This window comes from Typha angustifolia, chromosome 4 (assembly GCF_048772165.1).
Source record: "Typha angustifolia cultivar Huaian chromosome 4, ASM4877216v1, whole genome shotgun sequence".
NCBI lineage: Eukaryota > Viridiplantae > Streptophyta > Magnoliopsida > Poales > Typhaceae > Typha > Typha angustifolia.
The window spans coordinates 10,137,379-10,151,769 of NC_133242.1; the positions used below are offsets into that span (position 1 = coordinate 10,137,379).

Consider the following 14,391-nt stretch of genomic DNA (forward strand, 5'->3'; position numbering starts at 1 on the left):
GATCTAGATCTCTCAAAGGTTTCTTATCGCGTCATGCTCTATCCACCGTTAAATATTCTTTCATTGCATATATATATATATATATATATATATATATATATATATATATATATATATATATAATTTATTATTATTATTTTTCTTCTACACTCGGTTGACTTGAGTTATCACTGGGTCTTTCAATACATATATTTTTTTTTCTTCTACTCTCGTCACATTGTTGACTTGAGTCATCACTGGGTCTTTCAATATATATATATATATGACCGGGTCTTTCAATATATATATATATATGACCGGGTCTTTCAATATATATATATAGTTTCTTCTGCTCTCCTCACATTGTTGACTTGAGTTATCAGTGGGTCTTTCTTTACTCCATCCATTTTCTATATATTGTTCGTCAAATGGTGATTCACCTATATTATATGTAAATTAAAATGTGCTAGCTGATCCCGCAGTCACTGCCAAATACGTGACCCCTGGATACTATTGTCCAAATATTCGATAATAGCTAGCGATGGATGCTGCAGCAGCAGGTGCAAAGGAACTCGGAAGTAACAAAATCCAAGTAGACTTCGGGCCTGAGAATATCCTCATGAACCATGATTTCTTGAAAGCAGTAAGAAGTGGGAACACGAGGCTTGCGAGTGCGCTTCTTGAATCTGAAGAAAGAACTTCTAGAGGAGAAACTCAGAGTATTGCAATTGATGTTCCTATTAATGTTGCTCCTGATCACGAAATGGGGGACGACGACATGACACGAGAGTACAGAACCAGTTGCCTTCGAGGAGTTACCATAGGGGGCAATACATCCCTCCATATAGTTGCTAGCAATGGAGACTTGGAACTCGCAGAGGTGATCTGCAGCAGACGGAATTCCCTCTTGGTGGCACGCAATCAGCTGCGGGAGACGCCACTGCACTGTGCTGCGAGGGCCGGGCATGACCAGATCGTCCGCCACATGATCTCTTCCGCTGGTAGGGTGGGCGGAGTTGGAGTGGAGACGATGCTAAGAGCAAGGAAAAAAGGTGGAAGGACCGCCTTACACGAAGCAGTGCAAAATAGCCATTTGAATGTGGCGCGTGAGTTATTGTCGCATGATCGCGGATTGGCTTATATGCTGGATGACGACGATGTTTCTCCTCTTTACATGGCTGTCCTTTCAGGGTCTCTTGCGTTAGTTCAAGAGTTCAAACAACACCACCTTCCTCCTGTCGGAGATTCACCGTTCTACGCCGGACCGAACGGGCAAACTGCTTTGCATGCTGCGGTACTTTATAGCTCATCTTATCTCTCAAAGGCGATAACAGGACCCAAGCAAATACCGACACATTTGACGAACTTCAAAAGGCTCTACTCTGAGTGCTTCTCGGATTATGGTACATTTCTATTATATATTTCTTTTGCGTGATGGATCTTTCAAACTTTCTCTAAGTATCCCACTGCCGAGTTTTTGACCGAACTAGCGTTTCCAAATTTATTTATTTCAAGGTTTAGGATGATTTAAAATTTAAATACTAGATTATGTAAGTTAGTTAGAAATTTGCTAACTAAGTAGGACTTATATCCATATTAAGAAAATTGCTAAGTATGGAGAAAACTTTTATTTATATGAATTTTTTTCTCACATGCTTACTAATTATTTTAGCAAATTTTAAATTTTCACATAAAAAATCATTGTTTGATGACTTATATTTACAAATCGTTGTTCCAGTCAACGATCTTCTAACTCATCTTGTCATAGTCAATGACTTATATAGAAATTGATATCCCAGTCAGTAATTTTTTAACCCGCTTAATTCTGTATTTAAATTTCGACGCGAATTAAACATGTGATAAAAAAATTTGACAGACTTAAAATAGGTAAAGAAAAAAAAAACTCTCCCACTTCTGACTGGATGATAGAGTAAACCACCTAGAGTTATATCACCTTTCCTCAACCCTTGAGGCTGACCCCAGAAGGGATCTCTTTAACTTGGGTTTAATGGGTATTTCAACCAAAGTAGTGGAAAGTAGATAGATGAAGATTACTATATATTATTCGTGTAAACTTTTAATGGCATAAATCTGTTTGACAGAAATCGCACAAGAACTCTTACAATGGGGTCGAAAGCTTGCAAGAAAAACCGATAACTCAGGGGCCACACCTCTCCACTATGTAGCATCGGATGGAAATCAAGAAATTGCAGAACTATTAGTGGAATATGATCCTTCTCTGGCGTACATCCCAGATTCTAGTGGCTTTTATCCTATCCATGTTGCTGCTAGCATGGGGAAAACTGAGATAATTGATAAGCTGATATTAGAATGCCCTGATTCAGATGAGTTACTTGATGATCGTGGAAGAAACTTTCTTCATGTTGCTGTCGAAGGGAGAAAGTGGTCGACAGTCTCTTTTTTCAGCAAAAAGCTGGAGCTTTCGAGATTAATGAATGCTGCTGATTTTGAAGGGAATACACCTCTACATCTACTTGTAGAGAATGAAAAAGAATATTTTGTGTATTCTTCGGAGCAGGGATTCAAGGAGGAGCGTAATTTCTTGAAGGTAATTAATCCCCCTTAATTTTATAATTTAGATCTCAAGCATGTTTCCCATCCTGCATGAAAGCCAATTAATGTGTGTCTAGCTTCAAAATAATTATTAATTTTCCTTTTCCTTGTCCTTTTTGGACATCTCCAAGAGAAAAAGAATACAGCAGGTGAAATAAGCATCAACTACACGATTTTTTGACCAAATCTTGCAAACTTTATTTATAGAAATACATTACACCCTAAATTTAATACTTTCTATTTTACTATTACCGTAAGTAAAACACTAATAAGTTTAACATTTTATTTTTAAATGAGTCCAACATTTTATCTTATAAGTAAAACACTGATCTTATCTGTGTTTTTATTATAAAAAAAAAAAGCTATAAAAAATTAACATATTACTAGAGAAAGTAGATTCTATCTTTTCCCCATAAAACACTAGTCATTTAAGCGTCTTATTAAGATGCATGGCTACTTAGTTTCAAAGGTCATAACTTTCTAATAATAATATATTTTTGATATATAATATATTATTATTAAGATGAAAGAGGAATGAATATAATGATTTTGATCGAATATTAATTTGACCTCAAATGAGAAATAAATTGGTAAAAAAATTTAAAAAAAGTTGGGAGTATCGTAACATTTTGCTGATAAAATGTTGAACTATTCAACGTTTTCTAAAAAGTAAGACATTGAACGGTTCAACTTTTTTTATAAATAACTTTTCAACATTTCTATCTAAAAGTAAAACACCGATAAATTCAGCGTTTTATTGATAAAGCAGACAAATTTTAATATTAAGTTTAGGGTGTAACTTATCTCGATAAATAAAATTTGGGAAAAGACTAGTTTGGTAAAAACAAAACTCTCAACTACACATAAAAGGACATGTCATCTAACCGTGGAATAGTTCACACAGAACTTATGCTAATTTCGTCGTCTTACTTTTTATTCTCTGCTCTTATTGTTCCAGTATCTATGAGATTGGCTACACAAGTATCAACCAACTTGGCTACATAAGTATTGGATACAGAAGGGTGGTCTCTCGAGTCCTTATTCGCTTCACCGCCTCCGACATGACAATCAAATTGAAAATGAAACGGAGGCAACAAAAGGAGAAAGCTCAAAGTCGCCAGCAAAAAGCCTAATGGTTTGCTCTGTATTGATTGCCACAGTAACATTTGCTGCAGCTTTCACCGTGCCTGGGGGTTACAAAGCTGATGGCACACCAATTCTAGCAATGCGATTTGGTTTCAAGGCATTCATTATCACAAATGCCTTAGCATTTCTTCTCTCCGTAATAGCCACATTTTGGTTTGCCTTTGCTAATATAATAGTGGCTAGGAACGAGCAGCAACCACACGACAATATGTCGACGTCTAGAAAATTCTTAGTTTGGACACCTCATAACCTCATCGCGATGTCTACACGTTGCATGATTTTGGCAGCTATGTTGATGCTCGTGGCATTTGCTGCAGCTATATATGCTGTCCTATCTCCAATTCATACTAATATCGTTTTTGTCTGTATTGCCGTTTTGGTTGCAGTTATCTATGTCATTCCACTTGGGGTTGAAGAAGCTTTAATTTAACAAATTTGATGCGAACCGAATCAGATCACATCATAAGGATATTGGGCTTGATGGATCGAGTTTATTTATCTTTTAATTAATTAATGATGTAAACTCTTAAAGTTAGTCTAGTTAAGTCATGTAGGTCAATAAGACAAGTTTAATTAAGTCATGTAAGTCTTTAAGACAAATTTTAATTCGAGTCATATAAGCCTTCAGCGCTAGTCCTAGTAAGACTCATTCTACCTAACCTTTATATATAATGGCGTTGGACTCCTTTCTTTAATCACTCAAGCAATGAGAAATTATTGAGATAACCAATTTATTATTATCGCATTTACTGTTTTATCGTAACCGTTAGATTGTCTTTATCTTTATATTAAGCTTTCAAACTCTAGCCATCATCTTCCTCCACAAGCCACCCTACTTTACCGTTGTCCACCACCATCTTTGGTCTTCCGCCACCCTCCGACGACCGCCGCAACGTTAGATATTTACCAATCTATCTCCTTCAGACCTTCCTTCACTATTTTATTTTTAACTTTTCATCTAGACCTCTGATTTATATAAAACTAAAGCCATTAGAACTCCAACTCATGAGTCTATCACTTATAAAAATATCATAATTTTTTTATGTCCAAATTGATCCAGATCTGGTTTGAAACAAAATTATGTTTTGAACAAAATTTTTATTTATATAATATTTCTATATTTTATGTGTGAGTCTTAAGTGAGATGTTTGCTAAAAACAGATTAAATTACATCGACACCCTGAATAATAGCTTAATAATACATTGACCCTTGGACTAAAAAAGTTTGACATTAACACCCCCAAAACTATTAAAAATAAAAAAATTTATATATAACACCCTATCTTTTAATAAAATTATAATTTATATCTTATATTTTTATTATTTATAAACCAAGCCCTATAATTTAATAATTATATGCAGACAAGCCGAATAGATTATTTTAAAAGCCCCGAGTGCAGGTGGAAGCAGACGATGTTTCATGAGATTTTAGTGAAATTATTCCTTTTAATTATTTATATACATTTCTTAATTTTAACCGTCATCAGCTAGAAATATTCTATAGATATTATTTTTTTTTCAAAAGTTGACTGTTAAGTCAAATTCCTAGAGAGAAAGAATTCTAGTTAGAATTATGATATCTTAAGAAATGCGATAATAGTTATAATATTTTAAAAGTTTATAGTGGCAATTACGTAAAAAAACTGAAGATAGGTTCATTTATATTGGTTAGGGCCGGCCTTGAAATTTTCCCTGGAGGGTCACCCGCGCAGCCTGAGTACTACAAGATTGGAAAATAATTTCGCCGTCATCCACCGTCTGTTTAGATTCATCCGCCTCCTCCATGGCGACGGGGGATTCCGATGAGAAGAGGAAGAAGAAGGAGAAGAAGAATAGAAACAAGAATAATCTCCAAGAACTGCCCGACAAAGAAGACCATATCGAGTCCAAGAAGAATAAGAAGCGGAAGCTTCGATCGCCGCACGATGCAGCGCCGGAGATGAAGGGGGAGGACGAGAATACGGATGCAAAGAAGAACAAGAAGAAGGGTAAGAAGGATAAGACCAAGAGTAAGAATAAGGAGAAGAATAGAGATGGAGAAGGCAGCGGCGGCGGCGGCGGCGAGGAGGAGGAGGAGGAGGAGGAGGGGGTGTGGAAGAAGAATAAGAAGAGCAGGGCGATCACGGACGAGCGATTCTCGTCGGCGCAGTTCGATCCGCGGTTCCGGAGAATGCCGAGGAAGGAGTCGAAGGTTACGATCGATTCGCGCTTCGCCAGGATCTTCTCGGATAAGAATTTCGCGCCGTCGGCGGCGCCTGTAGATAAGAGGGGGAAGCCGAGGAAGGGGGATGAGGTGAATCCGTTGCTTCACTACTATCTTCACCAGGAAGATAAGGAGGAAGAGGAGAGAGTAAAGGATGGAAGGGAGTTGGAGGTTTCTGATGAAGAGGAGGATAGCCAAATGGAATTGAATGCGTCGGAGAGTGATGGAAGTACTTCTACTGAAGATGAGGAAGATGATGATGATGATGATGATGATCAGGTGATCCTCTTCTTCTTTCTTATCTCCCTTAACTGGATATTATTTTTTAACTGCATTTATCTTAGTAATTTTGTTGCTCCTTTTTTGAAAAATCCTGTTTTTATTAGAAATATATATATTTTTTGTTTCAAAATTTAAGTTTTTATTTTGCGCTTTTATTTGATTTAGAATGCTTCTGTTGCTCCTAAGGTCCAAACATTTGATTATCTTTTGCTTGTGGTTGATACTTCTCTCGATTATTTTCATGTGTCGTCTATCTTCAGCTTATATGAAACTTCCAGATTTTCTTTTACCACATAATGCTAACATGGGCAAGTTGCCTAGTCCTCTACGTTAAGCAAGCTTGGAATGTAGATGACTAGTGCTAAAACAAGAGGACATCAATTTTCTGTATCGATCTTTGATTTTGGTTTTTATTATCAGTTATTTGACAATCAGAAAATTCATTTCTTGCATCAACAATGATCTTTATCATTTTATGACACGGTAAAATGGATTTTGCAGGTCTTCAAGAGGTCTGTACCTTCTCTCTTCTTGATTTTCTTGTGTCTCCTTTTGTTAGTTAGTAATATTACATTCTTATCTGAAGTACTTTGTGTCTAGCATAGACCATAAGTGCGCCTGCATACAAACTCTCAGCAAATAGGTGTATGCTGTAACTTGGCTAGCCACTGCCTGTCTGCCTTTTAGAACATTGATTCTTATCAATGCTAGTATTACCATTGATTAGGTGTTTATGGTTACTTGTTAAAAAGCTTATGGAATTTAAATGGACAAATGATTTATACTTTGTTCCTTGCAGTACTCTGTCAATAGTGATATTGTTCACTATTTGATGGCTAACCACGAAGATACACCATTAACTGAGAATGAAACACATAGACTTGCAGCTGTTAACATGGACTGGGATCATATCAAGGTATGTTAATATATAATAACAATTATCTCTCTAATGTGGCCTATTCTTTCTAGTTCAATTGGTATACTGTGTATCTTGACACTTTTTTCTCATATCATATGATATATCTTATCTGCAATCCTCTATGTTTTGATAGGTTTGTTTCATGAAATCTGTTTCCCCTATTTTCCTAAGCCATTCTTTGTATTTGGCATGTCTTATATAGTAAGCCAGCAGCTGTGTTTACAAATGGAATTGATGAAATGTTTTAACATCTTTAAGCGTGCATGTCAAAGTATAATTACTGAATTCTCTTCTTTAATAAGCGAAATCACCAGATTCCGTGATTCTATATAAGCTTCAACCTAAAGGATATTTCGACATGTGTTTACCACTCAAAATTTATCGAGTTAGGTCATTCATTAGTTGGAACTATTATCCCTCTAATGTAATTATAAAGATTACTTTAATCTAATAACTATATTTCTTCATCTAGTAGAGTAGTAGGTAGATTAGCACCACTCTAAATTATAGAAATGTCAGAAGCAAGTATATAAGATTATTTTGTTATCTTCATTTCCTTGTTTATTTGGTCTTTTGAGTTTTTAGAGAACTTCCTCAAGTTTTTCCATCAAAATTCTCTTAGTTTGCATAGATATTGAAAAAAGAGAGGAGGAAAGCTCGATTTGAATTTCTAATGTTAAGCTGGCAAAGGCTCATAAACTATATAGAGACACTTAAGTTGCACAGGACAACATACGTGATGCGGTAGTAACATTTGTATTTGCAATATCAGTTTCAGAAGCGTTTACTATATAGCATGCACATGAAGGCTAGCCTAAGACAGGATGGCATTGTGATTACAATGATGGGTTTTTGGTATTATTTTTAGGTACTTCGCAACCTGGGAGCATACCGAAGGAATGAACAACATACAAACAGTTAATGTAATATGGTCATAGATCTTAGGTTGTAACTTGATCATGAGCGAATTTGTTGATGTAGATTTAGTTGTAATTTCATGACATTCTTCACTGATATCAATGTTGAGAGTTGAGACCGTTGTTAAATACTCCTGCAATATATCAGTAGAAGTGTCACTCCCTTCTTAGAGGATCTAACATGATAACCTTAGTTCATTCATCCTGGAACTTTTGACTCTTTTTTCTTTTAATAGGTGGATCCTCGGTAGTCAAGGTCTAAATTTCGATATAATAACTGCAGGCTTAAAAGTTGTAGGATTTATCTCATAACTACAACGCATCATATCTTGTCAAATTTGTTCCTTTAGTCTTTTGGAACTGATCATTTCAATAGCTTAGGATATTATTATTGCTACTCTGAGCAAGATTTTGAAGTGTTTCTTTGTTAGTTTTATGTAAATTATCAGCATCTATTGATTCATGTTGAATTTCAGGCTAACACATGATATATGTTAGTTTTGGATGATCTTTTCTTTGTTCATTCTTTGTTTTGCTTTAGCTCATTCTTTGTTCTCATAGGCTGTTGATCTTTATGTGGTGATGACTTCATGTCTCCCAAAAGGAGGGCAAATTTCTTCTGTGGCTGTCTATCCGTCTGAATTTGGCATCAAGTGCATGGAAATCGAAGCAGTTCATGGTCCATCTGGTCTCTTTGATGTAGATAATGGTGACGATGACAGTGAAAATGACTCTGACATTGACAATAACAAGTTGCGAAATTATGAGCTGAACAAGCTGAGGTGATAAATTCGGAGAAAGTTTCTTTTCATATTAGTTTCCAAATATGTGTGATGGAATTATGCTGTTGATCTCCATCATCTTTTTTCTACTTGCTTCTTTATATGTTCCTGCAATTTGTTTCTTTTCAAATATTTCCACATATACAAAAGATGGATGCCTATGCAATTAAGTATCTTATTTCTGTATCCTTGGAGTTCTGAATTCTTGTTCTTTTATGTATGTAAAAATGAAATATACCTGGTTGTTTACTTTGCATCTATGGCTTGGACTCTATTTGAATAAGTACTCTTGGGGCAGATCTTATTGCAAAAAACCTATAGCCCTTCTTTTATGGGGACTGTTTTAATAGACCGTCATTTGTCATTATCATACTTTTACAAGATTTCCTTTTAAAGTTTCCAAGGAGAACATGCTTAATGTTCTCTTTCCTTGTGGCATCATGCAGGTATTATTATGCTGTTGTGGAGTGCGATTCAAGTGCCACTTCAAGTCACTTGTATAAGACTCTTGATGGTACTGAGCTTTTGAAAACTTCTAATGTCTTTGATTTGCGGTTTATTCCTGATTCTATGGAGTTCAAAAACCCACCTCGTGACGTTGCAACAGAGGTACTTGTTTCTTGCTAGTAGATGCTGTATGGCCACCTCCTTATGTGACAGTAGTAAACTAATATCAAGAAAATAGGAAGGAAAACCAGAGAACTATTTAGAATAGAGGGAAGCTCTTCCTTTCAGCTTTTCACAATGAGCTATTTCTTTGTTCCTCTTTATGTAGCAACATCTGCCTATGCAATGGATATTCTTCCTCTACATGTAATTAAGTTCAATAATTCTCAAGCTGCACTCCCAAAGCTGTGGATTGAAATTTCGGCCAACTCTGATCTGGATCAGCCAATTCAGCCAATCTAAATTGTCCGAAATGGGTGGCTGATATGTATCATTTTTTGCGATGGCTGATCCTGAAACTGATACTTAGAACTTTGCCCAAACCACCACTACCTCCTTTTTCTGGTTTTATCAGTATTTCCGAAAGTCCTAGAAAAATAGTGAAAATCATGATATTAGAATATAATTTCATGTCTTACACTAATATCTAGTCCTGAATGATTATAATTTAGGCACCAGAACTGATTCTAAGGTTCTAAAATGGTTTAAAAATTGTTTTTTGGGCATGTCAAGTTATCCAGTGTGCCAATGACATACCTTCTCAGCACGATATGTGCCAGTGATACATATCCTGCCGAGTCAAGGTTAGCTCACCCTGTGCCTCTGGCATGACAATCCTTAACTAGATAGTCCTTATTTTCTACTTATGGTAAACAATATGGACAAAAAAATTGGATTAGAAGTAAAAAAGAAAATGGGCCATGAATTTGGAGGTGATTGATATAGGGCTGAGAAGATGCTAGAGAACCCTAAATGATATGAAACGTAATTACTTTAAGTTTGCAAGAGGGCATCCTGTGTTTTAGCTTATTTAATTATGTGCTGAACACTATTGAATAATGGTTTACTTTGTCGTTATGTGATTGTTTTGTTTCTAGTTAAAGATTCATCGCCTACAGAAGTACAAAAGTATAGTTTCATTTTCTCTACATTCAATTGCATACGCAATTATCCAGCTCTCAACATTCACATGTACTCGAGTGTGCAACACATATATATTCCTATGCTCACTTGAAAATTAGATCGAGCTATTTTATCTGCTTAGTGGAGCATAGAACAACTAGGAAATCTAGATGCCACTTGTTGATGTTCTCTTAATTTTCTTTGACAGGCTAAGGTTGCAGCTTTCTTTTGTTATATGTTCCATAATTTGAGACTGAATAAAGAAACTTACCATTACATATGTACATTGTTTGGTCATGTAAACTACTCAATCAAGAACTAGGCATTGTTAATTATATTTCATGCTTCATATATTGTGACACATTATCCACTAAATCATTGTCTCTCTTTCCAATCAGGCACCCGTTGGTTACAAGGAGCCGGATTTTCAAACTCGTGCCTTGCAGCACAGTAGAGTTAAGCTAACTTGGGAAGATGATGAACCAGAACGGAAGAAAATTTTGAGACGGCAGTTCAAGCCAAATCAGGTTGATATCTATGACCATATCTTAGTTACCATCCTCATAGACGACTTCTCACTATAAATATGTTGTCTCTCATACTATGATACCTAATTAGGTTACTTAGGACTCAGTTTCAACTTCTGTGTACATATACAAGCATGTACAATTCCAACGACTGATTCTTTTGCATTTCTGTGAAATAAGACATGGTAGTTTTGCTTTATAGTTTATAGTAAATAGTCTAATACAAGTTGTAATTGACTATTTTTATCTGCATGCACAATTACATGTGTGTGTTTCACATAGTGATAGGACTATAAAGCTCTAATACAGAATTGATGTAGGATAGACATAGGGAAGTAAGGGGTTCAAGGAAAACAAATTAACTAAGAAAAGATATAGATTTCAATAGTAAAATGTGTCAAATAGAGCAGAAACGGGAAAAGATCAGAAAGAAAAAGGTTTTAGATCTGAAATCTTATTTAGAAATGTCAGAAATTGGATTGGAAATGGATATAATACAGCAAATGAGAGGTCTACAATCCCAATTTCTACACTTAATTAAATTCATAGTCCAGTAGTGCCCCCATAAAAATATTTCTTGACTGCAATCCCAATTTCTCCTAGATTTTCTGCAGTGAAAGGAAAACAGAAACAACAATAGGGAAGAAATTGAGGAAAAAAAAGGAAATTTCTTTCTTGTCTGATTGGAAGTCCCCGTACCCATAGGGTTTACGCCCTAGTTTTGGTTTCACAACAATCAAGGTTTCATACAAAGGGGGAAAGAGAGATTTGTATTTCTTGAACACAGTAATGACCAACATTACAAAGACATTCAAAAGAGACCTTATCCATCTAGGTATCAGTAAAACCTAATCAAATATTAATTTACTGATCTAAATGAACTTAAGTTGAGCCTTAAACATACTTAAATACAGAAGTTATGACAATACATGTAAATATGTCAAATAAATCATGAAGGTAAAAAATAATCTGAACTAATCCTAACTAAACTAACTCAATCAAGACAGCAAGACCAACTTATTAACTCTCTAATCTGGAATATGTCATTGGCCTTTATGTGCCTGCAACATATAGTTTTCTTTTCCTCAGGAAATCTTTATCCCTGATTGTATTGTATTCTCTCTTATGGTCATTTGGAATTTATGATCCCCTTTTTGGAAAAATTGGTTGACTTCAGGAGTGGATCATTTAGATCATGGATTTAAATACACAACCAGCATGGTAAAGAAGGCCTAACACAGACGAGCATTGTATGGACATGCTAGACTTTGCAGAATTCCATATGTTGGCACTGTATAATGTAGCCAGAACATGTCGTGCAGGCAGGCCACCTTTACATGCCATGCCATTTCAGTAAAACCATGGAGAAGATTAATTGTAATTAGTCAGTGAAAAATATAAGATCAGTGGATGTGAGAATCAAGACATGAAAGAATTGAAATTTTGTCCTAAAGCATTATCTTAGTTCTAGTCAGGCTCTTGAGAGTTGAGACAAGCCATCTTCCTGTGTTCTCTTGGTAGTTCACTTGGAGTTGGAGTTCTTTTGTGTATTTGTGGGCAACGGTGGGTGATGTCAGGCCCTACTATCGAAAGCATTGCCCTCTTGCTGTGATAGTAAATTCTGAAAGATTCATCTGTCAACAGTTTAGGTCTTATTATACCTCCACTCTTAAGATGGCTTCATTTATTATCATCTCAGATTAGCTCTATTCCTGTCTAGCATTTTCCAACTTTTGCTAGCTGGAATTGGCTTTACCAACCCAGAAATATAAAATATATAGCTTTGCTCCTTGAAAAGAAGATATACTTTATCTATTGAAATTAGTTTAATTAATGTCTTAATGCGATCTTATTTTCTTTCCTTGTAGGTCACACTTGATTAAGGCTGATGCTGGTTATTAATAATATATATTGTCTTCAATTTATCATCCTATTAGTTTTTTATGTTCATCTGATTGGTTTTCAATACTAATCTGAGCCATTTCTTTTTTTCTAAAGCTAGATGAATTAAATGATTATTTAGCTTCCACCGACGAGAGTGATGATGATGACGATGATGATGATAATGATAAAGTAAATGATGTCAGCAGCAACAATAAAGCTGATTCTCTGCCAATTGGCGAAGCCAAAAAGCGCTTAGGAAGAGAGAAGTTCTTAGCTCTTTTGCAATCTGGAGATGATTCTGATGCAGATAAAAGTGATAAGGATATGGAAATCACATTCAACACAGAGCTTGAGGATCTAAGCAAGCGCATCATTGAGAAAAAGGACAGAAAGTCAGAGACTGTCTGGGAGGCAGTTCTTAGGAAAAGAAGTGAGAAAAAGAAAGCTAGGAAAAGGAGGTCTGGATATTCTGATGATGACAGCAGTGATAATGATGGTCAAGGAGCATCCGATGAACCTGATGATTTCTTTGTTGAAGAACCTTCGGATACTGAAATCAAGCCTAGGAAGGAAAACAAGGAGCAAAAATCTAGGGGTAAAGGCCGTAGGAAAGGGAAAGATCAATCTCCTGAGAAACAAGACCAAGAAGCAAGTAGAGCCGAGTTAGAATTATTATTTGCTGATGATCAGGATGCAGATCATGGTCCCAAAGGTTATAATTTGAAAGCCAAAAAGCCCAAGGGTAAGAAGGGTAAGGAGAAGTCCACCGAGGACAAGATTCCAGATGTAAAAATTGGTGATGATCCAAGATTCTCTGCGCTCTTTACTTCTCATCATTATGCACTGGACCCGACAGATCCTCAGTACAAAAGGTACCTTAGAAGTTTGCCGTATTTACTTCCTGTAATGATTTCATGTTGCTTATTGTTGTTATTGACTAATGTGATTGCAATCTTTCTCAAGCTTGCATTCTAAAACTGAGGAACTTTCTTTTTTTCTCTTTTAAACAGGAGTGCACCCTATATTCGGCAGCGATCAAGGAAGCAGGAGATGAGTACTGGGGAAGAAGAGGCACCAGAAGATGCTTTGAGCAAACCAGATAAACAAGTTATATGACTTATATCAACATCTAACAATGCGCTTCCAAGCAATGAATAGGTGCGCCATTAGAGAGGACTGAAGATATCCTTCACTATTAGGTCACTTAAAAGAAATCTAAGTGCATTTATGAATGAGAGAAGGTAGGTGATGTTTTTGCAAGTTGTCCACCCCTTGACAGTGGTGGAGATGGTTGAAGTTTTGTATGATATTTATTTATACTAATTATGCTTTTCGAATTGAGGGTTCCATGGGTTAGCAAAATATGTTCATGATTAAGTGTAAGTTGCATAAGAAGCTGACTCATTACTCAGTTGAGTGTTGGAAATTACCTGCTACTTGATAATGAGTGCTGAAATAGGTGGATTATGGCTTTTTTTTTTTTAAGTCAGTATGCATTGGCATTGCCAACATTATTTTAGGAGTTCGGTGAGTATCTCTCAAAAATATTATTTAGTTTAATATACTTTACCTCACGTGCTTAGGTTAAAAATCACTTTTATCCTCTCGA

General features: G+C 35.8%; 2 protein-coding genes across 2 annotated transcripts; both read left to right on the forward strand.

Moving 5' to 3' along the window:
- The first annotated feature begins 395 nt into the window (after positions 1–395).
- Positions 396–4,129, forward strand: LOC140758653 (uncharacterized). The gene is made up of 4 exons (XM_073094895.1): positions 396–1,410; positions 1,856–1,866; positions 2,082–2,563; positions 3,572–4,129. Exons 1-4 carry the CDS (start codon positions 521–523, stop codon positions 4,127–4,129), a joined length of 1,941 nt encoding a protein of 646 aa, XP_072950996.1. The 5' UTR covers positions 396–520.
- Positions 4,130–5,379: 1,250 nt separating this feature from the next.
- Positions 5,380–13,898, forward strand: LOC140758654 (pre-rRNA-processing protein esf1). The gene is made up of 7 exons (XM_073094896.1): positions 5,380–6,181; positions 6,984–7,100; positions 8,582–8,802; positions 9,249–9,411; positions 10,770–10,898; positions 12,897–13,654; positions 13,793–13,898. Exons 1-7 carry the CDS (start codon positions 5,483–5,485, stop codon positions 13,896–13,898), a joined length of 2,193 nt encoding a protein of 730 aa, XP_072950997.1. The 5' UTR covers positions 5,380–5,482.
- The last annotated feature ends 493 nt before the right edge of the window (positions 13,899–14,391 follow it).

What these genes read in the sequence shown, in the direction of transcription:
- LOC140758653 (XM_073094895.1), top strand. Translation starts at nt 521, where the DNA reads ATGGATGCTGCAGCAGCAGGTGCAAAGGAACTCGGAAGTAACAAAATC. An exon ending in TGAAGGTAATTAATCCCCCT is followed by an intron (nt 2,564 to 3,571) that starts TAATTTTATAAT and finishes TATTGGATACAG; the next exon opens with AAGGGTGGTCTCTCGAGTCC.
- LOC140758654 (XM_073094896.1), top strand. Translation starts at nt 5,483, where the DNA reads ATGGCGACGGGGGATTCCGATGAGAAGAGGAAGAAGAAGGAGAAGAAG. An exon ending in CTCGTGACGTTGCAACAGAG is followed by an intron (nt 9,412 to 10,769) that starts GTACTTGTTTCT and finishes CTTTCCAATCAG; the next exon opens with GCACCCGTTGGTTACAAGGA. An exon ending in GGCAGTTCAAGCCAAATCAG is followed by an intron (nt 10,899 to 12,896) that starts GTTGATATCTAT and finishes TTTTTTCTAAAG; the next exon opens with CTAGATGAATTAAATGATTA.